Here is a 26,997-nt window from a genome sequence, read left to right as displayed (position 1 = left end):
CACTCACACTAAAATTGCACATGTTATCACGTTTTAAATTATTCGAATTGTTCGTACAATTAAACGACAATGTTTGAAGTGGGCGCAGGAGGGAGAGGTGGGGGGTTGGGGGGTGGGGCAGAGCAAGGTCTGTGGAGTGACGGATGAGCTGGGGGGGGAGAGAGAGCTGGGGGGTTGGGGGTGAAGCAACGGCGTTACCGTAGTGCTGCTATTGTCTGCGCAGTGCATCAATCTACCAGTGCTAACACTGTACTTACTTATCTACCAGTTATGTGTTACTTATTTATTGTATTTTTACTTTTGTTACTTATTTACTGTTTTAAGTTCACTCGTTTCCGGTTAGTTTGTTTTCTTTGTGCACGTTATGATTTTAATGTTAACAATTGATAGTGGAATGTATTACAAATGTAAGCTTCGTATTTATATGATGGAATTAAGCTGCGATAACGACGTTAAAGATATTAATGCATGCGGGGTATATGGAGGTGCGGGCTATCTGAAATTTGTTTTACACAAAACTGCTATTTTTGCGGGGTATATGCGTCTGCGGGTTATATGCATATGCGGACTATATGCGGGAAAATACGGTACTTGTAAATGTCATTGTCCTGTTGTATACATTTTCTTACAGAGTTCTATTAAATATTTACAAGTATTTTTTCTAAATTTCTCAAAAGGAGGTTTTGTTCCTGGTTACAACTCGGTTTTAGTAGGCATTGCGAGTATTCACAATATGGAGATATTAGGTCTATTTTTCATTATCCCACAGAATCATGAACGTGATACAGAGAAGTATTTTTTGGGGTTACTGTCCCCACCCACTACCCATCATCCCTCGCTACTTTATAGCAAGCCAGATTTCATGGTAGTGGGAGTTAAAAACAGAATTAGACCACTTTTTCCCAAAAACAAAGGGACAGAATGGAGAGGGGCTAACAGAAGAGGGCAGACATCTAGCAACGGCCTGGTGCAGGTCTCTATAATGAATAGCTCAACCCAGCCATCCAACTGGTTAAATCGAGATTGCAACTCTGATATGTGCAACAGGCACTGTGGAGTAATAGAACGCGTAAAGATAATGGACACATGGAGAGTACTTTGGCCCACTCTCCTAATGTTCAGGAGAGGCTCTCCACACAAAAGTCAAACCTCTTCTTTCGCATATTTTTCTTTTGCGAAATTCTGATTCACGATATATTATTTGTATACCAATTCAACTTTCGTGCCTTTTTAATTCAACTATTTGCGATTTGGCAACATCCACAGGCTGCGTTTGGCTGTGTCAGGTGCTGCACGATCTTAACTACGCAGATTTGGTCAGATCAATGTGGCCCAACATAAAATAAATTTTTTATCCTAATATTGTCTGTGAAATCAACTATGTTAATTTATGTTGCGATTTGCCTGTTCGAAAATACAAACTTTGTTATCCCCCCCCCACCCCATCAGCTGCAGGGAATCAAAACTATCCAATGATCACAACTACCTCGACAAGTAAGTACATGGGGGAGGGGGTGACCGTGCTGGGTTGAAGGGTGCACATTTTGTCTCACCGAGTACCAGCCTGGTATGGGAACCCTCATCTAGCAGCTTGTCACACCTACAAGACTCTCAAGCATCTTTGCTTGAAAAGAAAATATTATTGTCAGAACTCAAACAATGCTAGACACGTTTTACACGCATAGCTGCAAATACAGTAATTCTGAAAACGACTCCATCTTTCAGGTAACACATGTTTATGTTATTTTACATTGTGGATTGTCAATTTGAGCCTGAGCCACATATTTCAGTTTCATTTATTTGGTATAGCCCTGTGACCCATTCAGCTCTTGAATCGGGTGCAACCACAACAAACAAAACATGAACAAGAAAACATCTTAAAGTGACTATGTGCAAACAGAAAATTCCAGGAAAGAACAGCAAAAATTTTCCAGAAAAAGCACCGTACACCAACGCTGTGTGCAAAAATCCCAGTGGGTTGCAAGTCAAACAACAACAACAGCCATAAGACAATTTTGATTAAAGCTATCATTCTTACTCCGTACTACAACAAACATGGCCAACCCAAAAAACTTTTAGAAATTACCAAAATAAACCCATAAAAGCAATGCAACAGTGATCATAGGAACTGACCAAAATTTCACAATAAACTACATAAACAAAACGTACCATCAAAACCTGTAGCCATAGCTGGCTGCAAGAGTCATTCTGCAACAGCAGGAGCATCAGAAGGAGTATCAAACTTTTTCAGTGCACCTTTAAGATCAGCACACTAAATCAAAACACAGATCATACTTTGCATCGGTCATCTGGAGCGAAACATTTTTATTTATTTTAGGCCACTGAATAGCAGTGGCAGCTAGGGGTGTACAACTCCTCTAGAGCAGTTTTGAGTGAAGATCTCATAGGTCTGCTACTAGGACAGTCAGTCTTGTTGGGGGATGAAGGTGGTCAGGTAATGGTGGCAATCCGTGTTTTGGGGACTAATGGTATAATCTTCATTATATCAAACGCATTGTATGGACAGATATAATAACATCCTTATAAACTATTGTATGTTTCATACGTAATTGTTTATGTGATGACAAATTTACACCTGTTTATTTAGGTGATATAATCCGTCTGGCTGACCGTGAAATGGAATGTCAAGGCCGTGTGGAGATATTTACCAATGGCCAATGGGGGACTCCATGCGGGGTCAGGGATTACTTGGGAAACATTGCCTGCCGTGAATTGGGATGTGGATATCAAATCTGGTCCACATCTCAAAACACTCCGCTACCGACGCCCATCTTGAGTGTTCAGTGCGATGTTGCTGCAGAGAATGCTTCAGAATGCACTGTGGCACCAATAAATAAGTATGACTGCATACAGCAAGGATTTCAATACACTATTTGCACAGGTATGTATTTTCCAGACCACCAAATCACACGTGAAGTATACTTTTGCACAATTATGAAAATGATGCACGTGTTGGGCTGCTACTACGAAGAAAATTAAATATATGCATGTCTTGCTTAACGAGCGAGATACGTTCCGAGAAAATGTCTTGGTAAGCAAAAATAGATTAACGATCATTGTTTTCCCATTGACTCTTATGTTCAAAGCTGAAATAAGTTTGACCCCCAAAATGTTAAAATCTTGAACTACCTTTTTAACGTGAGAAATATAAATTACTGTATGTTTAAATAAAGTAATAAAACATCACCTTTAACACTTACCATGCATGATGGACCAGAGTGCAAGATCCCCCTTCACAGATTGCTGGGGCAAGTGCTATTAGGGAGCGTCTCTGAAGGCCGGTATGGTACACGTGGGGGTGGTTGGCCATCACTATGCCCGGCCGCATTTGTCTCCCTAGTGCCAATGTTTACACACCGCATCAGGTACTCATTTGAGTCTGAGTCCTAGGGGAGGTCCAGGACCGATTCAGATGCTCAACACCGGTTTTGGCCGTGAGCGGGAATCGAACTCGTGTCGCCGGGTTCGTAGCGCCGCACGCGAGCCGTTGCTCCGCTGCTCTACCACCCACCCATTAGAGTGCCACCACAAGGCCCCCTTCCCGACACAGTGAATCACGCTCTGAGGCAGCATACCACAGGAGACTGGTAAACAAACAACTGCAGGCCGCGTTTTGCCCCCTGCCGCCATGGGATGCATTTGATCGATCGGTCTCCAGAATCAGAATCTCTGCTCGTTACGTTAAAACGTGCTCGTTTTGCGAATATGGGCTAAATTAAAATTGTTCGTTAAGCACGACACACCTGTAACATACATAAACATTGTATTACTTTGAGAACCAATATTACAACTGATTTAACTAATTAAAAATGGAGATGCTTTAAAAATTCACAAACTATCATTTGTCACTAAAATATAAAACTGAATTGTCTTATCTAAAAAATAAATCTTCATTTAAAACTTTCGTGACTGCAGGAATCCATGCTCTGGGTATTTTGGTAAAGTCACGTAGGTAGAAAAATAAAATAAATAATATATCACGACGTTTCGATCGCAACACAAGCGGTCGTCCGGAAAAAAATAATCCAGCAGTGTAACTGCTGAACCAGCGAGAGAGCTGTTACAACAAGAGGTTAAATACGTGGCGAAGGGCAAGCAGGCGGGGTCAGAGCTGCAAAGGAATTCCATTCCCGGACGCAAGCACGTCAGTTGTGTTAATGGGGGAGATTAGGGAGAGAGATTAGGGGGATTAGCAAGTTAATGTCATGTCTATGTGTAACACAAGCTGCGGCGCTGCCAACTGCGCTGTGAGAGGCAAGCACGTCCACGCAAGAGAACCACCGCAACGGTGGTCGCGCCAGTGAGACACACAGCCCATCACACAGCCAGAACCATCGATACATCGAGGCTAAGGGAGCAGAGGTGGCCATGTTAGTGAGACCCCAGCCCGTTAATGCAGAGGCACCTAATAGGGCAATGCAACTCAGAGAGTCGGAGATAACAACCAAACGGCAGGGAAGAATGGACGCACCACAGCAAGTTACGACTTTGCTTGGTTAATAACTTGAAAAGTATTTAACCCAATCCTGTGAGTAGTGACCAGTGATTCACCTGAACTGCGCCAGTGCAGAAGATCGTGGAGGTTGTGGAGGGTTCGATAAGAAGAGCAGAGCTAGGAGAGTGGTGGGAGTTGTCATGGGGCAGGGTATGAGAGTGGGGGGTGAGCAGGGAAGGTTCTGGAAGAAAGGCGGGGTTCAGGAAACGTTATTGAAGAACGGGCAGAAAGGGGCCATCCATTTAGTACGTACACATTGAGGGGGGAGGGTGTAAACCCAAATACGTACGCTTGCCTATGGGGGGTCTACTGACAATGTGCGTACACATACGAAACGGGGGGGAGGGTAAAGCCTCGATAATAATGCAAGCAGCGGTGGACTATCTGTTTTCTTAAACATGTTCATATTATGAATCATTGATCATTTCTGCGTGGATTAAATATCGGCCGTTCTGTAGGATTCGTACAGGGAGGGGGGTAGGGGTCAAGGTTTGACAGATTTTTGCATACATACGGATGGCCCCAAAGAGGGTTTGGGGCACTGGGAGCCGGGTTTGCCGAGTGGAGGAAGATGACAAGGCTCCCGAGCAATGGCTGGGGTAGCAGGTCTACTCAGTTCAGGCATCAGTCCTGTTCCATTGTATGAGCCCTTAGAGAATGTGTGCCCTATAGCCTTTTTTAAGAGACTGTGTGCCCTATAGCCTTTTTTTAAGAGACTGTGTGGGGGGTGATTCCACATCGGCTTGTGAGTCCACACAAAGTGGTCAGGAGGAACACTTGAACTGAAGTGTTGAATTACGTAACATTTCATGTCTATTTCAGCTAAAGGACTCCGTCTGGTGGGTGGAACAAATCGCTGCGAGGGCAGGGTGGCAATTTCGAGAAATGGTGTTTGGAATGAAATCTGTAATTCAACTGTCAACACTCAAGATGCAGACGTGATTTGTCGTCTGCTCGGCTGTGGTTGGAGTGTAGCCCATGGAGTCATGTCACAGTTTGGCGTTGGAGCTGGAACAGTGTTGTCTGATAATTTAGATTGTTCGTCAACTACGAATGAAATATTTAGCTGCTTGCAGTCTGGGACAAATAATTGCAACCAACTTCAAACCGCCGCAGTAATATGCCAGGGTATGTTATCCTTGAATTTACATGAATATTGTATCGGAAACAACTGGTAAACTTGATTTGAACTTGGTAAACTTGGTAAACATACATTTTTCGATTTGGTTTCTTCTACAGGTAGATATTGATTTTAGTAATTTACATATTGTGATGAATGATTCAAGCAGTGCCATGATGTCACAATTCACGGTTCGTGATTAATTTCAAGAAGTCATTGTTTGGTCTCAATGTCATGGCCACTCTCGTACTTTTTCTCGTTATCTCTCATTTTTTTGCAGCACCATTAACGTTATATAACACTTGTTTAGAGCATTTAAATACACAACTTATTACATTTTTCTCGTACAATATTGAATATATAACCTTCATAATTAAAAATGCATGCATTACATAGCACTATTTTACAGCAATTACAATGCAGGTTTCTCTCACTTTATGCGGTAGACGCATTCCAAAAAAGTGTACCCAAAGCAAAATTGCATAGCATAGACTGCACAGTTACCCAACCCAAAATACACTGCAGGAGACAGCAGCCTGCCAAGTAGCACATAAAGTACACACACAATGTTGTCTCACTTACGACCGCGTAGCGACATATGAGTGAATTCAAACTGCATAAGAGCTAATTTTGGGTCAAAATAGATTAGCCGCATATACGCGAAATCGCTCAAACCAAATCCGCATAGAGCGAGGGAAACGTGTACATTATAAAGTCATAATGGTCACCATAATGCTAATTACTATCTTCATCAGCATTATAATTTTCATCACAATTGCTTAACATGTAGTGCCAAGCTGCCTTTGGCTGAGTTGCGGAGCAACTCCTCCACCCGTTAGCATGTTGTGTGTGTATGTGTGCGATAGAGGAAACTTGATTTGTCAGTTCTGTCACTGGGTAGGCCGAACGTACCAACATCAGCAGTGCCCCCCCTACTTACACGAGATCAAAATGTCACCATGGCCAAAGCTGTGGATGCCACCAAATCTTGTCTATGCGTTCTTCCCTACGCCAGATTCTGCAGCTGTCCTACAGTAGACACTTTACTTCCAAAATCTGCCTTAGCCGTATCCCACCATCTGCCCTTACTTAGGTCTTGTTTGACCTGGATACATAATTGAAATGAAACTAAATACAATTCATAACATTTTCTTGTCTGTGCAATATCTATGCAGCTTATAATGTATGTACATGTGGCTGATTATTGGGTCAGGTTAAAGTATCTAGTCTGCATTCGATTTCTTGTTTGAAATGTAGTAAAATCCCATTTGTGATTGTTACAAGAACATTAATTAATATGTGATACAATTTTTCAGGTTCAGAAACTGCAAACCCTCAACTGATAATTACTGGATCTGAAAGTAAGTTCAACTATAATTATTGGTTAAATTGTAAAGCTAACTATTTAGACATTTCATTTGTTTAAAACACATCAGATATACTTAATTTGTGTCTCATATTTACATATTGCTAATGAACCAAAATGTGTATTGATATACCCAGCACTTTTTTATACTGATATAACCAATTTTTTACATGTGACATTGTGTTCTCCAGATGGAACCATTCGGCTGGTGGATCGTGAAATGACTTGCAGAGGCCGAGTGGAAATATTTAACAATGGATCTTGGGGTTCGCTTTGTGACTTTGCCTGGAGTTCATATGGAGCCGATGTTGTGTGTCGACAAATGCAATGTGGACACGCTGTCGATAACCAGGTCAACTATGGCCAAGGCCCAAGCCCGAAGTGGACAGCCACGTGTGGTTCATTGGAAGAGTCTCTCTTCAACTGCACACTGACCAAAGGAAATGCAAACACTTGTACTACGAGATCCGATGCTGGTGTTCAGTGCACAGGTTTGCTGTTTGTCAATATTTTTTCTCCAGTAATACATTTTGTTTGAAGTCAATGTTATCTAATATCTCAAAAAGAGCTATTAATGCTTTGATATTTGCATTGTCTTAGTGCTGTTCACATTTTTGCATTTTTTTCTAGTCTATCACCGGGGCACAGACAAGGCCATAGAGGAGGATGTCTCTGGTGTAGGCTATTCAGTTTCGAGGTCAATGCATATGTAACGCGATAATCGGGGTATTTACCTGCACTAGCAGACATCCACCAGTAGGGTGTGATGTGTGGGCCACCAAGGTTCCCCAGACCCCAAGAGGGGGGCTGGGGGGAGATTCCAGGTCCCTCTGGAACTCTGGAAGGGAGGCGTGGCCAGGGGCGTTGGGTCCCTGGCAGGTGAATAAAAGCCAGACCCCTGACCCGGGTTCGGCAGTGTTCCTCAAGCCGAAGACTGAAGATCGGGCTTAGAGTGTGACCCTGGGACCGCCAGACCCGCTGTCCTTCAAAGGGCCGGGACTGAGGTGGGACAGTAGTCAGACCCTGGGTACCCCCAGATCCGATGTCCTTGTAAGGGCTCGGACTGAGTGGGCCAGTGGCCGGGACCCGAGGACCTTGGCTGAGTCGGGTCAGGATAGCCTCCCCTAGGGCCCCTAGCTGGAGGGCTGAGTGCAGAGTGGTCTCCAGTGTGAGGAGGCACGATAGCCCAGAGGCCATACCTCCCCAGGTAGCGGGTGTAAGAGGCCATTACCCCATTTGTGTTAGGGACCCTGTACATTAGTGTTGTTAAATAAAAGTGTCGCCTCAACTACCGGTTCTCTCTCGTCCTTGGGCTCACTACATATGGTGACAGAAGTAGCCATGGACACAAAATGCAAGAACCGTGCCAGGAGCCCGGAGGAAGACGACGACCAGGCGACCGTGGGTCCGGCGATCCCGGCTGGGGACAGCGAAGTGCTGCCGGCCGGGCAACTGCCCGGCCCGCCACCCGCCGTCTCCCCGTCACCACGCAGCTAGCTGCAAGAGGTGCACCTCCGCTTGCAGAGCTGCTTCAGGCCACGGCCACCATCCTCAGCGACATTCACCGCGAGGAGGCCGGGGCCAGGGTGGAAATCGCAGCACAGCGGGCAACGGACACCGCCGCCCCCGCTGCTGAGGATCCCGCCAAAATTTTCTAATTTCCCGCCATGGTGAGGGACGCTTCCGCCGGGCGCGCAATGCAAGACGGGACGCGCGTCACTGCCAGACCCGGCGGGAACCAACCGGATTGCGTAACGTCATTGATGGCGCGACGGCCATAGGAGGCCGACATCTTAGCCACCGGAGCTACAGTAAGCGCCAAGCCAGAAGACCCCCCACTGCCCGGGGGACAATCGCTGACCGTCCAACAGCGCCTGCCGGCGCTGAAGGCATTTCCGGTTGCGGACGGCGATTGGGCGGCCTTCTAACGCCGCTTCCTCTCGCACTGCGAGATGGCCGGATGGTCCGAGGGGGAGGCGCTCTGGGTGCTTCCAGCGGCATTGGACAACGGCGCCCTCGCCACGCTCATCACCATACCGAGTGGGGACCGCTCTACACTGCAACAGGCGCTCCTCCACATGCAGGCGATATACGAACCGCTGTCGGAATCACGCCATCACTTTAACAACAGAAGGAAGGGTGAGTCCGAATCTCCCTTATCCTTCCGCAGTGCGCTGCTGTCCCTGGCCCGAGCCACGTTCCCGCACGTTGATTACGAAGGGATCGATGCGCTGGTGTTGGAGAAGCTCCTCAGCCTGGCACGGGAGTTGCCCATCATGATGCCGGCAGTGAACGACAATTTTTTCTCCCTGTGCGCTGCACGGTGCATTCAGGCGCACTTGGTGCGTTGATCAACGCCGGCAACCCCGAGGGGGAACGTCACCAGGACCAGGTCTTCGTGTTCTCTTCGGCGCAGAATTGGTGATCCAACGATTGCCATCGCCAAAAGGATTCCCGCCAGTGGGGACGGACGCCTCCACGCCGAGACGGAGCGTCCATCACTTGCTACAACTGTGGCCTGCGAGAACATGTGTCCTCGGGATGCCGCGCTCCTCGCCGCCGTGTCTCTGGTCCACGCTCCTCGGCACCGTGCTCGCCTTCACCTTCGCGACGGACTCAGGCAAATCGTGGCACCTCACGTTCTCGGCCCCCACACGAGACTCGCACACTCCACCATGCAACACATCATGCGTCGGGTGGCAGGGAAGCCAGGGGGTCATAACGGGGTTTGGGCGCTTGGCCCTGGTCAGTGGACCGAGTTAGCCCATAGAGTCGTGGCTGCCGCGCAGGAATCTTCTGCCATTGTCGGCTCGATTGAGGGGTCGATGTCCGAATATTGGTTGACACGGGTGCGTCAGCAACCATTATTTCGGACCTCATACACAACATTCTGCCCGATAAATGTCGCTCCTTGCAGCCTGTTGACGTGCCTTGTTTTGCCGCTATTTGGGGTTCTTTGGGTATAATTGGACGTATCAATGCCCAAATTTGTATTGGGGATGTCAGGTTGCAAGGTCCTGTGTTATTCTCCTCCACCCTCGCCGTTCCGTGCCTTTTGAGTACGGACTTCCTGGGTAAAATGCCTTTTTTACCAGGGCTGCATTGAGCTCCCCTCCGACCAACGCATGACGTTCCTACCCTCACCCATTCGCTTGCGCACGGCCTGCACGATGGTCCTGGCATTAGCATCCCAGACAGTGCGTGTTCTGCCGGGATCTCAAATGTTGGTGCCTCTTCGGTTGAAAAAACCCATTGCATCAGTCGCCGCGGCGGACGGTGTTTTGATGCGACTGTCTCACATCACAGTAAGGGGTTTGGACTTGGTTGGGGCTCAGACGCTTTGTTTGGGGGATGTTACACTCTTCATCCAAGTCCTGAGCGCAGGTTCGCGAACGACCGTCATCCCAAAGGGGACGGTGCTCGCTCACGCGGCACCGGTGCCCCCGGGGGATCCGGTCGAGACATGTCAGTGACATGTCTCATTCGCACCTGCGCCCGGACCGTGATGAACAGTGGATTGATGCACTCTGTTCCGCCGGTGAAAACCTGACCGCTTTAGAACGAGGGAAACGGGAGTTTTCCGACATTTTCAGTCATGGCAAATTCGACATTGGGTGTACTAAATTGCTTAGCCACCACATTGATACGGAAGACGCGGCTCCCATTCACCAAAATCTTTTTTGGCTGAGTCCCACCAAAAAGGAGCATATCCGGTTGGCCGTTAATGACATGACTCATGCCTTGTCTATCTGGACGATGTCATTGTCTTCAGCCGAACTTTCGACGACCATCTCGACCGGCTGAGGGCCGTTTTCATTAAAATGTGGGCTGCAAATTTGAAATTTAAGCGCCAGAATTGTCATCTTCTGTGGGACTCGGTCTGCTACCTCAGTCACATTGTCAGTCATTCCGGCATTGCCACGGATCCGGAGAAAACAAATTGCGTCCGCACATGGCGAACCCCCACTTCCGTCGGGGATGTGCGGAGCTTCATTGGTTTTGCCTCTTATTAACCGACGTTTCGTGGCCAGTTTTGCTTCAATTGCAAAGCCCGATCATGCCCTGTCAGCCAACGGTGCGAAATTTCAGTGGGGTACAGCGGAACAAGCTGCATTCGACTCCCTCCGTGACGGCCTGGTGAACGCCCCTCCCCTGCAATGCCCATATTTTTCCGCGCTGTTCATCCTCGACACAGACGCTAGTAACACCGGGATTGGAGGGGTGTTGTCCCAGGTCGTCGATGGTGTCGAGCGTGTCGTTGCGTATGGCAGCCGGGTCTTGTCTCACGCAGAGCAACGATACTATGTCACCCTTAGTGAACTGTTGCCAATTCTTCATCCAACAGTATAGGCCTTACCTCTACGGGCGACATTTCATGGTGCGTTCCGATCACGTGGTGCTCCAGTACGCGTTGCGTGTTAACCACGCTCCTGGACAACTGTCATGCTGGCTAGCGGTCCTCCAGCACTGTACGTTTACCATCACTTACCGTAAGGGTGTCCGACATGCCAACGCCGATGCGTTATCGCGATTGCCGCCCGCTGGCTGATGTGCTTGCTTCACGGGTTTGGGGCGTTGCAAGTTGACATCGGACGGTTCGCCTCCGAGCCTTGCAGCCACGGCTGATGTCGATGCTGCCCCATATTTTGCTCGCGCAGCGTCTGTCCCACACGATGCCCTGTTGGACTTTACCTTCGACGAGTGGGGACGTCTTCAGCTGGAAGACGGGTCCCTCCTTAAATTTTGTCGACGTGCCTGTGGCTCACGCGGGGGTACGGGTTGGGGGGGGCCCGCTTCCTTTGAAATGCGTGATGGGCTCCTCATGCATTGGGACGCTTGCTCGCGCTCCCACAAATTGGTGGTGCCAACTTCCCTGTGGGGGAGGGTGGTATGGGCTGCACATGAGTGACTTCTGCATCTTGGGGTGCAGAAGACACTTGCCATGCTACAATTGGATTACTTCTGGCTGGGCATGGCAAGCAATGTTGCTGATTTGAACCAGAGCTGCTTCCAGTGTGCACGGAGAAAATCCCCTGTCAAACCATCCCACCCGCCATTGCAATCTATTCATGTGTCCCGCGTAAATGAGTTGGTGGCGCTGGCCATTTTGGGCCCATTTACCACCACTCCTAGGGGTAATAAGTAACTGCTGGTTGGGGTTGAAAGTTTTGACACGGTGGCCCATGACCTAGCCTTTCCCCAACCATTCGGCAACAACCATTACGGAGGCTTTTCTCCTGGGCTACGTCCTGGACACGGGTGCTCCTGAAGGGAAACACTTCTCACCGACCAAGGGAAACACTTCTCATCTACCTTGTTGCGGGACGTGTGCTACCTGCTCAGCACACATAAGTTTTGCACCTCGCCATACCATCCTCAGACGGATGGTATGGTCGAGTGCCTCCACCGAACGCTCAGCTCTATGCTGAGCCATCAGGTATGCGAATCACAGGTAGATTGGGTCCTTCAGATCCCCGGAGTACTGGCCGCGTATCGGGTGGCACCTCATGCGGCGACGGGGTTCTCGCCGTTTTACTTGATGTATGGGCGCGAGGTCAACCCCCCCATGGACGTGCAGATGAGCGTCGGGACGCCCGGACCTAAATCAAAGGTTGCCGACCATGTCCGGGTCAATGTGCAAAAGTTGGTTGATGGACGGGAGGCCGCGAAGCACAATTCCGGGTCGTGTCAATTCGCCAACGAACGCCTGCGGGGCCTTCGCACATCCAGTCATGTTTGGGTGGCAGGGGACAGGGCTTGGCTCCACTGCCCCCAGGTACCGCTGGCGACCTCGCCAAAGCTGTTGAAACCATGGAGGGGCGTCGTCGAGATCGTTCGTGTTGTCAGGCCGCAATGTGTGCAGATCCAGTTCAGTAGGCACCGCTGGTATGTTCACCCGTCGCGCCTCAAACCCTTCATAACACCACACACTACACCCACACTACACGGGGGCTGGGAGCGTGGTGTGACTGACGAGCCGAGCCATGCACCAGGGGTGCGCCCTCTGATGTCACAGGAGTGACGCCGTCGCATCCACCCACGCCGGCTGCTCCTGCTGCTGAGCACCCGCCCGCACTGCCACCGGCCCTACAAACGGTTCCTATTTTTGGGGATCTAACGCAGCGATGCGGACTCAATCAAGAACGAAGAGATTTTCTTGACTCATACTCCTCCATTCTCACGGACTCCACACCACACACTCATCTCATGTCCGTTCGGCAATTCATTTGTGTGCCCGACTGCCTTGTCTCACCGTCGGCCGATTGTTCACCTGGGATGGCTCACGGTCGTTCGTGCGTTCGGTTGTAGATATGTTAATAGTGTATATTTGTATAATGGGGGCTTGGGAATTTATATGGGACCGTTCTTGTGTTATTGCTCGCACTCTCTCGTTAATGAGGCACACTTAATGGGAGTTTTTTTTTATTGTTCAGAGTTTTTATTGTTAATTGACAGTCGGGACGGCTGGTTGCTACAAGGGGGGGGGGGGGGGGTGGATGATGTAACGCGATAAACGGGGTACTTACCTGCACTAGCAGACATCCACTAGTAGGGGGTGATGTGTGGGACACCAAGGTTCCCCAGACCCCAAGAGGGGGGCTGGGGGAAGATTCCAGGTCCCTCTGGAACTCTCTGGAAGGGAGACGTGGCTAGGGGGATGGGGACCCTGGCACGTGTATAAAAGCCGGACCCCTGACCCAGGTTCGGCAGTGTTCCTCAAGCCGAAGACTGAACACCTGGCTTAGAGTAGGATCCTGGGACCCCCAGACCCGCTGTCCTTCTAAGGGCCGGGACTGAGGTGGGACAGTGGTCGGACCCTGGGTACCCCCAGACCCGACGTCCTTGTAAGGGCCGAGACTGAGTGAGCCAGTGGCCGGGACCCGAGGACCTTGGCTGGGTCGGGTCAGGATGGCCTCCCCTAGGGCCCCTAGCCGGAGGGCTGAGTGCAGAGTGGTCTCCAGTGTGAGGAGGCACGATAGCCCGGAGGCCATACCTCCCCAGGTAGCAAGTGTAAGGGGCCGTTACCCCTTTGTGTTAGGGACCCTGTACATTAGTCTTGTTAAATAAAAGTGTTGCCTTAAATTGGACCCGAAGCCTGCAGTGAATGGAGAAGGGGAAAGTGTTGCATCTGTGGCCCAGAGGAAGAGGGTGAGGAGTGGGGTGAGCCCCTCCTCCTATACAACTTGAGTTAACAACTCTAGATTTAAAGCTTTCGTGACCGCAAGGATCCATACTCTTTGGTTCTATTGGGTAAAGTCACGTAGGTAAAAAATAAAATAACAAAAATCACGAAGTTTCTGCCACAACACAAGCGGCCTTTATCAGGTGAAGGGACGAGACTGTCTGGAGGACAGCGCTGGAGTGAAAAAAGCCACGCTCAGATCACGACCTTTAAGCTGTGTGAGAAGAAACAAAGCGCCTTGACAAAGGAATTGTATGCTAATATGCTAATTCATTTGTCAAGGCGCTTTGTTTCTTCTCACACAGCTTAAAGGTCGTGATCTGAGCGTGGCTTTTTTCACTCCAGCGCTGTCCTCCAGACAGTCTCGTCCCTTCACCTGATGAAGGCCGCTTGTGTTGTGGCCGAAACGTCGTGATTTTTGTTATTTTATTTTTTCCCTACGTGACTTTACCCAATAGAACCAAAGAGTATTGAGTTAACAACGTTTGATGATTACAACAATAAGCAGAATTGTGAAGTCTTCCTGTCATCACTGTGCGCCTACAAGTATGAACAATCTAGGGGCGTTAATGTGTTAATATGAAATTATGCAGTACGTGTTATTGGTTGCATTAGTCACAGTGATGGAATATTACATGAAGAGGCATTAAATTGACGGTGTTGTGTGCAGGAACTGTAGTGTGCATGAAGGTCTGGTTATATTTACGTGATCCAATCCAAAACAAATATGAATAATATTGGTCACGAAAGTATACGTGTTAAATTGAGATACTGTATTTATTGTTCGTAAAAACACCAATCAAAAAAAGTGCAAATATAATACAAGAGTAAAAGGAGCCATGTAAAGTTAGGTACAGATGAAAGTAAGCTATACATGTTAGCCTAACAGTGGCATAAAGACACGCGAATTGAAAAATACAAAACACATGGGAGCAAGAGGAACCAGAAAAAAACAGTTACGTGCAGTGGCAAGTCAAATATGGTATTATCTATATTTAACCCAGATTATCCTGGCAAATTTGGCAATCATGTTTTATTGCATCTCCTGTTTAAATAAAAGAGACTGAATTCTATTATTTGGGTCTTTCAGTAAAGTCACGTAGATAGTGACTTTACCGAAATACCCAAAGAATATTAATTTCTGCAGTCATGAAAGCTTTAAGTCGAGACCGAATTAACCGACTAAATTATACTGATGATACTGATGGCATTCAAAAGTTGTATAAGTCCAGATCACATTGTAATTTTACTGAACAATTTTCCTATCCACAGCTGCGGGGCTTCGTCTGGTGAGTGGCAGGAACCGTTGTGAGGGACAGATAGAAGTCTTCAGGAACTCTGTGTGGAGTGGAGTGTGCAGTTCGGCGTTGGACACTCACGGCGCAGATACGATCTGCCGTCTTCTGGGCTGTGGATGGAGTTTGTCTCATGGGAACTTGACCCAGTTTGAGAATACATCCGCGACAATCATATCAGACAGCATAACGTGTGGAACATTTCCAAATTCCATATTTGATTGCCTTCAGACGGGAATACATAGTTGCAGCAATGTGGAAACCGCTGGCGTTGTTTGCGAAGGTAAGTACCAAATGCACCCGCTTGACAATAAAATAGGTCTGTGGATATTTTATAACTCCTGCAAAGAGACATGGAATATACTAATTGAAAAAAAAACATTGTCACAAAAGAGCTGGTCTAAATTTGCCAAATTTAAAACCTTACACTGCAAACTACTCAATTGAGATTACATAGAGCAATGTCACCCCATACCTGCAGCCTAATGCCTACTTGTAGGTCGGTGCTGAATTGCATTTTGCTATATAATGCCAACTGACACGGGAGGTCCCCTCCGAATGTATGAGTTGTGATGTAAAGTGTTTTGAGTTGAGCATTTGATTTTTTAAGGAAATAGAGTGGTGTTGTGGTAAAATATGCCTTAAAGGAAGCGGGCTTCGGGTTCGACTCCCGACTTCGGTGCCTTTGTGGAGTTTCTATGTTCTGCCCCTGTTCTGCATGTTTCCTCTGTAATATCCGATTTTATTACATAGCTAAAAAGCTAAGACAAAGATCCTATTTGCAGCCTTAGCAGGCTCGTGGGGCAAGTGCTGTTAGTGCCCACCTATGATAGCCGGCACGGCACACAAGGGGGTGCGTGACCAGCACTACACCCGGTTGCCTATGTCTACCTAGTCGCGATGTTTACATATTGCATCAGATACTTATTTGAGGCTGAGTCGACCTAGGGAAGGCCCAGAACTGGTTCAACTAATAATTACTGGTGTTGGCCGTGAGCGGGAATCAACCTCAGGTCCTCGGGTTCGTAGCATTGCATGCTAACCGTTACACCACGGCTAAACAAAAATACGTGTAACTGGAATTGGCTAAACATATTGGTTTAAAAAGGGGTTTTGGGGTCATCCTTTAATGAATCTCACAAATGTGTTGTGTTTTCTTGACAGCTGCTGAACCTACAAGCCAGAATTTGGTCATAACTCAAAGCCAAGGCAAGGATTGTCTATATTTTTTATTCTTACCATGCCACATACATTTTATTTTAGCAACAACACCATATAACCCATTATTGTTGCAGACTACATCTTGGGACCTCATTTGCAAGTACCAAAATATGAGAGTAGGTTTTTTCTCCTTTTTTCTGAAAAAAAAAAACCTTTTACAAGGAATCATGTCTGCACGAACCACACTACTTGTGGTCAGAATGAGGCTCAAAAGAAAGCTGTCTCTGGTGTGGACCAATCAGTTTCAAAGACAATTTATATATTATCAGAGTATATATTTTTTTATTCTGACCACAAGTATTGTGGTTAATGCAGCCATGATTCCTTGTAAAAGGTTGTTTTTGTTGCCTGAAAAAGGGGATAAAAACCTATTATCATTGTTTCATATTGTTAGAGTTATCACCAGGTGACCCCCGAATTACGATGGCTCGACTTGCGACACCCCCCCCCTTTTTCGACCTTTCTTATAGTAAAACCCCCACAGTAGCGACCAAAATTCGTAAAAACGACCGCCTAATGACTGCTACCGACGCCGAGTCGATTGGCGTTGGTGGCAGCATGGCAGGCGAGTGTGCGCTTATCATGCGCAGACTCGTCGCGTGATGGCGCTGCTTTTGTCTTCCGCCGTATGTGTATGTACAGTATAGACAATCAGTCACCAGCTGCGCATAGAGCGAATATTTGTTAGCATTATTTTCATTTATTTTCGTGGTCAATTTCGAAATTTGTATGGTGTTTAATGGGTGTACAGGAACGGAACCCCAATTCATTACATTGCGCCTATGGGAAATAAGGGTTACGACTTACGACCGTCATCCAGGAACCAATTAGGTCGTAGGTGCAAAGGTCGCTTGTACATATCAATATTATGCATGCATAAAGGCAAAAAGCACCCGTATAGAGTATTTTGGTTGTAGAATGTGGGCCCCTTCAAATAATATATTTGGTTGAACCTATTAGGCAGGCTTGCTTATGCTTTACCCATCACTTATTGTAGCTTAATTGCCCGCGTTGCACAAAAACAACTATGATAATTAATTCAAGTGATGCGACCATACTCCCCACATGCTGGAAAATGCAGGTTGATGAAGATATCTAATACTTATCCTTATATTTTTTCTTAATTGTGCTATTTATGCATCTCCAAACAGTTAAACCTTTATACGGGCTTGTCGGTTTGGTTTTAAAAATAATGTAATAGTTAATTTATCATTAAATGTCTAGCATGTGTCATTGTTTATTTAATCAATAGAAATACAGCATAACATTCTAAATTATAATTGTTTTACATTTGATTGATGGTACGACATGTGGTCTGTTGTATACAATTGTGGTAATGTACTTGTTAACAGAATCTTCCTTTGCAGTTTATCTGGGCAAATGTGAGAACTTTGTATAGTTTAGGTTACTTTACGGTCCAAATGTTTTGATATCAAGCCTTGCTCGTGTAATTGTTTCGTGTCTAATTTGTTGGTCATTTGATCTCTTCTAATATTAATGAATATTCTATATGCGTAATGGAGGATATGGTCATATCCATAGAGCACGTATACAGTGTATACATATACAGTAAGCCCCCATGTAACACGCTAGTAGTAGATGCGTTCCTGAAAGGTACTGCGATAAGCGAAAAACGCATGAAGCGAAAGTTATTTCCCTATAAATAATGTAGTAACGATGAAGTTTGGTGAGATACGATGATACTACTTCGAAAACCACGCAGTGAGATAGCGGAACTAATAACCGAGTAGGGTGCGCCGTTACTACATTACTGTATCAGCGTCATGGAATGCTATTAGCATGAATGACTCTATAAAATGTAAGTATTATTTCGTAAACTGAATCACTGTACTGCTCAGCTGCACAGCTCAAAAAAGTAGTTGTCGACCGTTCAGAAACTGCGTTCTAAAGGTGCGCGTTCTGCGTTATGATGGCGTGCACGTTCCCTCATGGAAGAACATTATTGCGAAAATGCATTGTAAACGTGCGTTAAGCGATGGCTTACCATACTATGAGTATATATTGTATGTATATAACACGTACCATATATACACATGCTATCTGTAGAATGATATGTGGTAAATTTATGACGGTTGTTATTCTCACAAATCTATTTAAAGTTTCTATATCGTTGTTTTCCAGATGGAAGAGTGCAGCTGGTGGATCAAGAGTTAATGTGTCAGGGAAGGGTGGAAGTATACAACAATGGTTCCGTGACCACATTTTGCAGAGACAACTGGAATGTGTTTGAAAGTGAAGTTGTGTGCCAGCAATTGGAGTGTGGCAGCAATGTAGAGGTTGCCTCCTACACGAACGACCAATATTATTTTGGCATTGGTCAGGGAACGTCACAGCAAGCCTCGTGTGGTGGCTCAGAGAAATCGATCACCGATTGCCAGATGTATCCAGCAAGTTCCTACATCTGCACAAACAAGGGGGCAGCTGGTGTTTCATGTACTGGTACGAGCACTCATTCGCTGTGCTGCTCTCGATTCCCACAGCCTCTATCCACGTAGCTTCAAAAAATATATTTTCCAAATAAACTGTGTTGAAATTTAGAGGGAAGATTGGTGCTAATGTGTCGTTTTTGTGAAATGGCACATTCATAACTAAAGAAATGAAAGGGACATTTTATTTCTTTGTTTGCCATGGTATGATTTTCCCCTCAAGTGTATTTTGCAAAATAATAATATAATAATACAGCTCATTTTAACTATACTGTTGGATGAAGGCCTTCCTACAACAACTTGTCGCGCAATGAAATAAATTAAATAATGTAACCTTTATACACAATTAAAACCGTCATCTTCGTGAATTGGACATTACTATTTCCAGTCCCGATATGCTCAGTTGAACACATAGGCTTTCGCGACCAATATCATCCATGAGAGGTTTTTTGGAGGGGTTAGATTGTGTAAATATATAAATAGGGATTACCGTTGGTACGGCTATTTTAATAGACAGGAAGTACAAAATCAAAGGGCTCATATAATGTGCATGCATAATGTGCGTCGATTCATTAATCCCCCCCCCCTACTTTGGGCAAGAGCACAGAAGGGTGGTCATCACATCTACGCCTCTATATAAGGAACGAAACAGGTAGACTTCTCCACAAATCTGGCTGTTGCCTGATGAAGCTAGTTGTAATTACTGGCGAAACGTCGCACTCAGATTGTAAATGTTGTGGCTTGGCTCTCCAACACACCAGTGTGCTGTACTAGTTACGAATTGGCATGTTATGTTTACGTGACAACCCTTGCTAGTTGGCTGTGCTGGGTGGTGGCGGGTTTTAATGACACATTTATATATTTACGCAATCTAACCCAAAAAAAACCCAACTCTATTTTGGCCAGATATGCTCATTAGAGATTTGACTTCCTGGCGATTAATCGAAGGGAAAATAATCATAATCAGAAGGTTATTTCCTGAGTAAAGCCCATTGAGCTAAGAAGTATTTTTTTCAATGGCAACTCGGCCAGCAGGTAACAGTAAAGTATTCTACAATTACAGATTTTAAAAAGAAACAAACTTTACAATAGTAATAACTATTACAAATTACATTCACACTTAAATTTGAATGATTTTAATAGTCAACTTAAATAAGGACAGGGAATGCAGAATTTAGATGCCAAGAGACGAAACAGGGTGGTTCCAAAACTTTGCGGTAACACCATTGGAACCTCCTTTGCCAGTAGCAAAATATGATAATTGTTTTTTTACCCTTTTATCTGGCAACAAAACTGACACCTTTTTTATTTTCAAGGACAGTGCATACATTATCAGAGTTATGTTTTTTGTTTGCATTCCGACCGCAGGTATTGTGGTCAATGCAAACATGACTCCTTGTAAAAAAGGTGTCAGTTTTGTTGCCAGATAAAAGGGTAAAAAAACAATTATCATATTTTGCGGTAACAATTACATTAATGTTTTTTTATTATCATATTTTGCGGTAACAATTACATTAATGTTTTTGATCCAAACTGTGTAGGATATCTGGGAAGTCTTAATAGCCAATCAGACTTGTGTCACAGATATTTAGGATGGTCCATTGTTAATAACACCAATATCCTCATGAATGAAAATTGCCCTGCAGTGAAAATGTCTTCTCACATCCAATGACATTTTCCCAGCCATGGCATAGAGGTCACAGTGATGCATCCTATAAAATAACAACAAACAGTCGCCTTACAGAAGACACAAGTTGAGGATAGTACACAGGTGGTGAGTTACAGAAGAAATAGTTGAAACTCTTTGTTGCTGCTGCCATCTCCCACCCTAAACATGGTATCGCCACCTTCACCAGGCAAGGCCTAAGATCTAAGGTCCACCACAAGTGATGATATATTGACGATAATCAGTTGTTCAGGTGATGATTATCAATGTAAATATAAACCCCAAAAAGAAATGGCTATCACCACATCTACCAGCAGCCACTCACCCGGCTATAGATGTGGATGGCTACAATAGCCACCACACACAATGGGCCTACTCGGTTAAATGGCACGATACACATTCCTTATAAACAAATCTCTAAATAGGCAGGCACATTTTGCTCTCAGCCGGGTAGAAAAAAAGGGACTCTAACCCAAAACGAATGCATCATCTTAAAGGAGGACAAAAATGGACAGCCACTAATTTCTTCACGAACAATTATAGGCAATTTTTCGAAGAGCCAACTAAAATCGGCAGTCCTGAACAGTGGATTCCTGATACCGGTCATAACTCCGCCTTTCCGATTAGCACGGTTAGCTATGTACGGTGTGAAATAAGTTCAACATACACCTAAAAACCACAGCCACCACATTGGTACCTTTGGAAGGCCAACTGGGCTGGCTACACAAAAAAGTGGAAGACTAATTGAAGAACCTGGGGCCAAAGCTTGACGTAGATTTGTAAAAAAAATCTGACATCTGCCGCAAAAAACGAAATCTCGAGGGGCCTCAGAAAAGTTACATGCCATGTTGGCAACCAGAATAACTTTTGACAGTGTTCATCAGAACTGATGACTTGATAATTGAATCACACTGCTGGAGTTTATGAACTTGAATGAAACACTGGGAAGACATCAGACTTGTACTTCACTCACTCCGGCCATAAAGCCTGGCAGCTCCTCAGGTGCATATACCAGCAAATATATAGTGAATTATGTGGCTTTCCACACGCTGTAATCCTGCTCAAATACACCAATGGAAATGTTCAGCAAATAAGCGGTCCAGAAGTAACTTCCCTTCACCTTGAACCAACTACCGCAAGCAACAGATCTATCCAAGCCGTGAATGTGGAAGAAGCTCTCAGGGCCACAAAATCCAACACGGTACTGAAATATGATGGTCTGTGTCCTGAGTTTCTAAATAATCTGCGACTATATGGCCAACCTTGGCTCGCAAACTTATGTACTGTCATACACAGGGCAGGCAATATCCTGAAAGCATGAAAGCAAGCCAAATCCATCACCATTCTGGAACTGGAAAGTCACAAGACCGCCTCCAACTACCGGACCAATATCCCTATTCTCAACTTCCAAGCTAATGGAACATGCCATCCTTGCCAAAATTTCCCCCATCTGCCTCTCAAACGAGCCAGTTTTGGAACACGCCATAGCTGCTGCGAACAAATCATTGCATTTATATCACCATAATTGCAGCTGGTTTCCAGCGTCAATAGAAACCCAGCGAAGCAATGATTAATGCCTCTTCTGATGCCTGTGACAGTGTTTGGCGTCATGGCCTACTGCTGAAGTTGGTCAAAATCATCAGATGCCATTCTGCTGCTCACCTACTCGACGCGATGTTCAGCAAACGTACTCTCAGGATGAAAACCAACATCAACTATCGCCATTCGCCACTACGTGGCAGTGATATCATCAATGGTGCTTTTGCCATACTATGTGCACTTTAAGACCACGTGAAATGTCGAAGGGTCGCTGGCAGGAGGTAATGGGACAGACCCAGGTGCTATGGATTGACTGACCAATGACTGGTGCTTGCACCACCTGTGCCCCCTACTCGGCCCTCCATTGTTGGAGGGCGACTGCCTCCAACTACCCAGCAGCATCCTTCACGAGCCTCCTCCACAGAGGCCGATTTTGACATTGCTGGTACCAGTCAGTGGCAAGTCCACTCAGCTCCACATCCTCTTGTACGACATCAATAAATATTTTCCTAACCCATGCTACGCCCATTTATCCCCCCCCTATCCTGCAAAAGAAAAGCTGTTTGGGCATGCATGAGGACTACATACCCCAACCAATACAGCGTTTCCTGTTGGAGGAGCTCGCTGATGGGACTGTCCAGATCTTTCAAGGATTTGTGAGCTCACACAATCCAGCCTGGTCAAAGTCAGAATGCATCATAGGCAGGCAAACTTGAATCGTTTTAACTGACATAGATCTTCCATGAGGGGGGGTCCACATTTTGCAAATATAGAGAAGGGAGGGCATTATTGTGGCCGAGAAAACCCGAACCTTCGTATGGATTGACAGACCAGGTAGCTTTCACGCAGCATTATGCAGCCAAAGAAAGATAATGCTGCTCGACTGATCTGGAGTGAGACCTCTGCTATCATACTAGAGCTGGTCTTAAGTACACTGCCCAGATATGGAAATTTCCACTTCTCTTCACAAATGCCTTATCACTAATGGAGAGTTGAGGGGGTGGCGTGTTTGATGTCACAAAATACCCAGGCAGGGGCTTAGCTTTGGTGGGGCTGATGGTAATGCCCATCCTCATATAAGCATGCTCCTGGTTAAGCAGCAGCACTTACAACTCCTCTGAGTGAGCAGGAATCACCAGATGATCAGCAAACATAACATGCTTAACCAATAGGAAGCCATCCCTCAACTGCACATGGGCATGGATCAGCCTCCCATTGTATCTGTACCAGATGGAAATTCCTCAGGTAGAGCCATGGATGGTTTCCTGAACTACGTGGTCGAAACATTTTAAATAATCTAGGAGCCAGGTGACATCCCTGTCACACCCCAACGTGAACAACGAAGGGCTCTAACTCCCAGGCACGTAGCTTTATCGGGGTCTTCCCACCATCATTAAGGTCCTTGGTGATTGTGAGCATCGAATCAGGGACTTCGAAAGCATGAAGAACAACCCAGAGCTGTGGCCTATTTATAGTATCATAGGCCTTAACCAGGTCAATAAAGCAGAGATGTAGGTCCTGTTGAATTTCCATACATTTCTGATGTAGCAGGCGGACAGAATATGGCATCTGTGCAGGACCACCTTAGCCTGAACCCACATTAGGGCTCTGCAAGCCTCTCCACAACGAGCCTGGCAAGGCAATGTTGAATAATCCTTGCCAGGAGCTTTCGTAGGATACTGAGGAGGAAAATTTGCCTGTAGTTGTTACAATCTGTGCGGTCCCCCTTCTTAAACAGCGGGACCACCCGGGCATCCTTCAAATTGTGTGGAACTCGTTCAGTGGTCCATATTGTTGTATTGATATCACAAAGTACATTCTGCACATAAGCACCACCCTCCCTGGGCAGTTCGCATGGGAGATAATCTCTGCCCAGCACTTTTTCTTGTCTCAGGCTCTGGATGGGCTTCCGTACTTCCTCAACAGATGGCACCTCAGTCAGCCACTCAAAGGGGGCGACCACTTCTTCCAATATTTGAAGCATAGCCGTCCCAGCAGGGTCATCCTCACCTTGCCCCATGATGATTTCTGGGCTGAGGGATTTCTCTTCCCCCAAAATCTCACGGAAATGCTCAGTAAATCTGCAAACCTGTTCCTTGGAGTGAGAGATCGGATCACCATTATTTCCCCTAAGGACGGTGATAGGTATGGAGCTATAACTTACTTTTTTGATAGAATTAAAGAGTAATTTGTGATCACAGGCTACTGAGGCAGATTCCATCTCCTCGAAAACTCATAACCAGCGCTCATCCTTGCAAGGCCGCATGGTTCTCCAAACCTCTTAGTGAAGGCTGCGGTAAGCCTAATTTTCAGACGTGGCATGCAGGAGATGGTTGGAGTGAGCCTGTCACTTTTTCTCAGCTAAACAGAACACCTCCTTTGTCAGTCATGGTCTAAGGGGAGGTTTGGACTGCGTCCCCAAAATAGCCATTGCAGCTGCATGAGTCACATTCCTAAACCTCACCCATTTCCCTTTGACATCATGAGGGGGTGGGAGGAAAACGATACCAACCCCAGCTGCAAGCGATTACGACGACGGAAGAATAGAAGACGTATTTTACACATGATAAGCTAATGAACATTGGGCAAATCAGCTCCACGGTAGGTCCTGGTGTACATCCATAATGTGGATGGTGCCGATGCCAGAACTGCGTTTAGTTAATTACAAGCCCATGGGCTGTACAGAAGTATAGCGCCTCCTACTGTTGTTATTGAGCTGATCTGGCCCCTGCCTTCCAATTATTTCAGCCCAGGTTCCAGCGTCATGACCCACACGGGCATTAAAGTCACCCAACATGACTCTTTCCCGCGGGGTTACTTTAGCTAGCACCTGTGACGGGATGCCATAGAAGGCATCGGACTCATCAACCTTGCCTGCATCTCTCCACTTATGTTCATATTTCGTGGGGCCGTAAGCCACCACCACCATTCCTCGTCTCCCATTGATGGAGTCGAGCCTACAAAAGCCTGGGACCTTGAAGCTTCCTACACCTCACTCCCTGTTGTTTGGCAATTTCCTGCCCAGAGTCCCCATTTGCTGCTGTGGTGGCATTGCTCATAGCCAAGACAACAGGCTGAACACCTCATTGGTGAACACAGCCACAGGGGAAATAAATGCTCGATACTAGCACCGACGCTAATATATATGTGACCTGCCATGTACATCATCTCACAAGTTCATATTTGGAGATGGCATAGCCCTTGCTGCACAGGGCACAAACCTCAAGAAAATTTCCATTACTCTAACAGTTTAACATGTCGGCTTTCACAACCAATAGGATCCATAATAAAGGTTTTTCGCGTAAATATAAACAAAAAAAATATTTTGTAGCTCATCATTTTATTGGAGCCATGCTTCTGTCGCTGGAGACTCCAATCAAATCCTTTCAAAAAAGCACGTTCCACCTGAAAAAATAATGCAGAAGATGCCTCCCATGATGTATTCGTCGGTAGCCCAGTGAGCTATGACTCCACAACAATATATCTAGGAGTTATGATGGACAGAAGCCAGAACTTCAAGCAACACATCCGTTAAAATACCAAAGTAAAAATCGCCCCGCTGCAGAAACTAGCAGCAACAACTTAGGCACCGCAGCTGATGAGCTGTGAACTGCTTAGTTCTCACGGATCTACTCGGTGGCAGTCAACAAGCTCCAGCCTGGTCCGGGAGCTCGTCCACACAACTCACAGGCAATGTGTTAATTCTGCCACTGAGTGATACTGGACTTCCCTACACGTGCAAGTCAAGCCTTTTGTAGCTCAGTTCCACCTAAATTACTACCGTGCATGCATCTCTAATTATTGCATGTTCAGACCATGAGACAATCCTCAATTATGGCAGCCATCCCAGTGTCAGCATAGTTGAAAACCTACCCACACTTTGAGTAGTTACTGCACCACGTTCTGCACTCAGTGTGGTGGAATATGTTTAAGAGGTTACTCTCTGTGCCCTACTTTTGAGGTAAGGTGAAAACCACTTGAGAAAATGACCATACTGAGCAGAACTGCAGGTGCTCCAATAGTGCACCGAGGTCCAAAGCATCAAATGCCATGAAGTGATGAAGGAGGACAAAGATGAAGCGAGTGTTGCAATCTTTCGCTTTTAGGTTATCATTAACCACCCTAACAAGGACTGTCTCGATGATGCTCCTCTGTCAAAATCGGGACTGGAGAAGACCATAGATGTTTTGATTGACCAATGATCATCCAGTTGCTGTGCAACCACCATCTTAATAACTTTACTCACAAAGGGCAGGTTCGAGACTGGTCTTTAGTTATAAAGTATGTCTTACCAACTGAGGACTTTCTAAAGATAGGTCGAATGACCACTGTGTTAAGGGGAGCGTGGGAGGTTCCCCTTTCCATTGATTGCCATACTATTTTTATCCAGAACTGTGCTGATGTGAAACATTTTTCCTTAGTTTTCAGTTGGTGGCTCACATTTTTTAAAATTACATGATAATGGTTGGGCACTGGAACAAGTGCTCCGAATTGTATGAGGACCATTTATGATATACAATGTGATTTTAATTATTCCTTTTAATAGCATATGTTGCTTTTCTCTTTATTTAATTCTTAAATGTGTTCGTGTTAATTTTAGGTTAGTAACACTTAGTGAGGATTATAGATATACATAGAGACTCA

At 46.0% G+C, this 26,997-nt stretch overlaps 1 protein-coding gene across 1 annotated transcript in view; it reads left to right on the top strand.

Moving 5' to 3' along the window:
* Positions 1-26,997, top strand: part of LOC116958570 (scavenger receptor cysteine-rich domain-containing protein DMBT1-like) — a 115,221-nt gene that overhangs the window by 52,975 nt on the left and 35,249 nt on the right. The window contains exons 8-15 of the mRNA XM_032981276.2: positions 1,450-1,494; positions 2,609-2,902; positions 5,339-5,644; positions 6,953-6,997; positions 7,194-7,493; positions 15,458-15,763; positions 16,645-16,689; positions 18,844-19,161. Coding sequence (XP_032837167.2) covers positions 1,450-1,494; positions 2,609-2,902; positions 5,339-5,644; positions 6,953-6,997; positions 7,194-7,493; positions 15,458-15,763; positions 16,645-16,689; positions 18,844-19,161 — 1,659 coding nt within the window. The remainder of the gene's footprint in view (positions 1-1,449; positions 1,495-2,608; positions 2,903-5,338; positions 5,645-6,952; positions 6,998-7,193; positions 7,494-15,457; positions 15,764-16,644; positions 16,690-18,843; positions 19,162-26,997) is intronic.

Source organism: Petromyzon marinus, chromosome 80 (genome assembly GCF_048934315.1).
Source record: "Petromyzon marinus isolate PM22_M1 ecotype Great Lakes invasive population chromosome 80, UKy_Petmar_22M1.pri1.0, whole genome shotgun sequence".
Classification (NCBI taxonomy): domain Eukaryota; kingdom Metazoa; phylum Chordata; class Hyperoartia; order Petromyzontiformes; family Petromyzontidae; genus Petromyzon; species Petromyzon marinus.
This window is presented reverse-complemented; position numbering and strand designations above follow the sequence as displayed.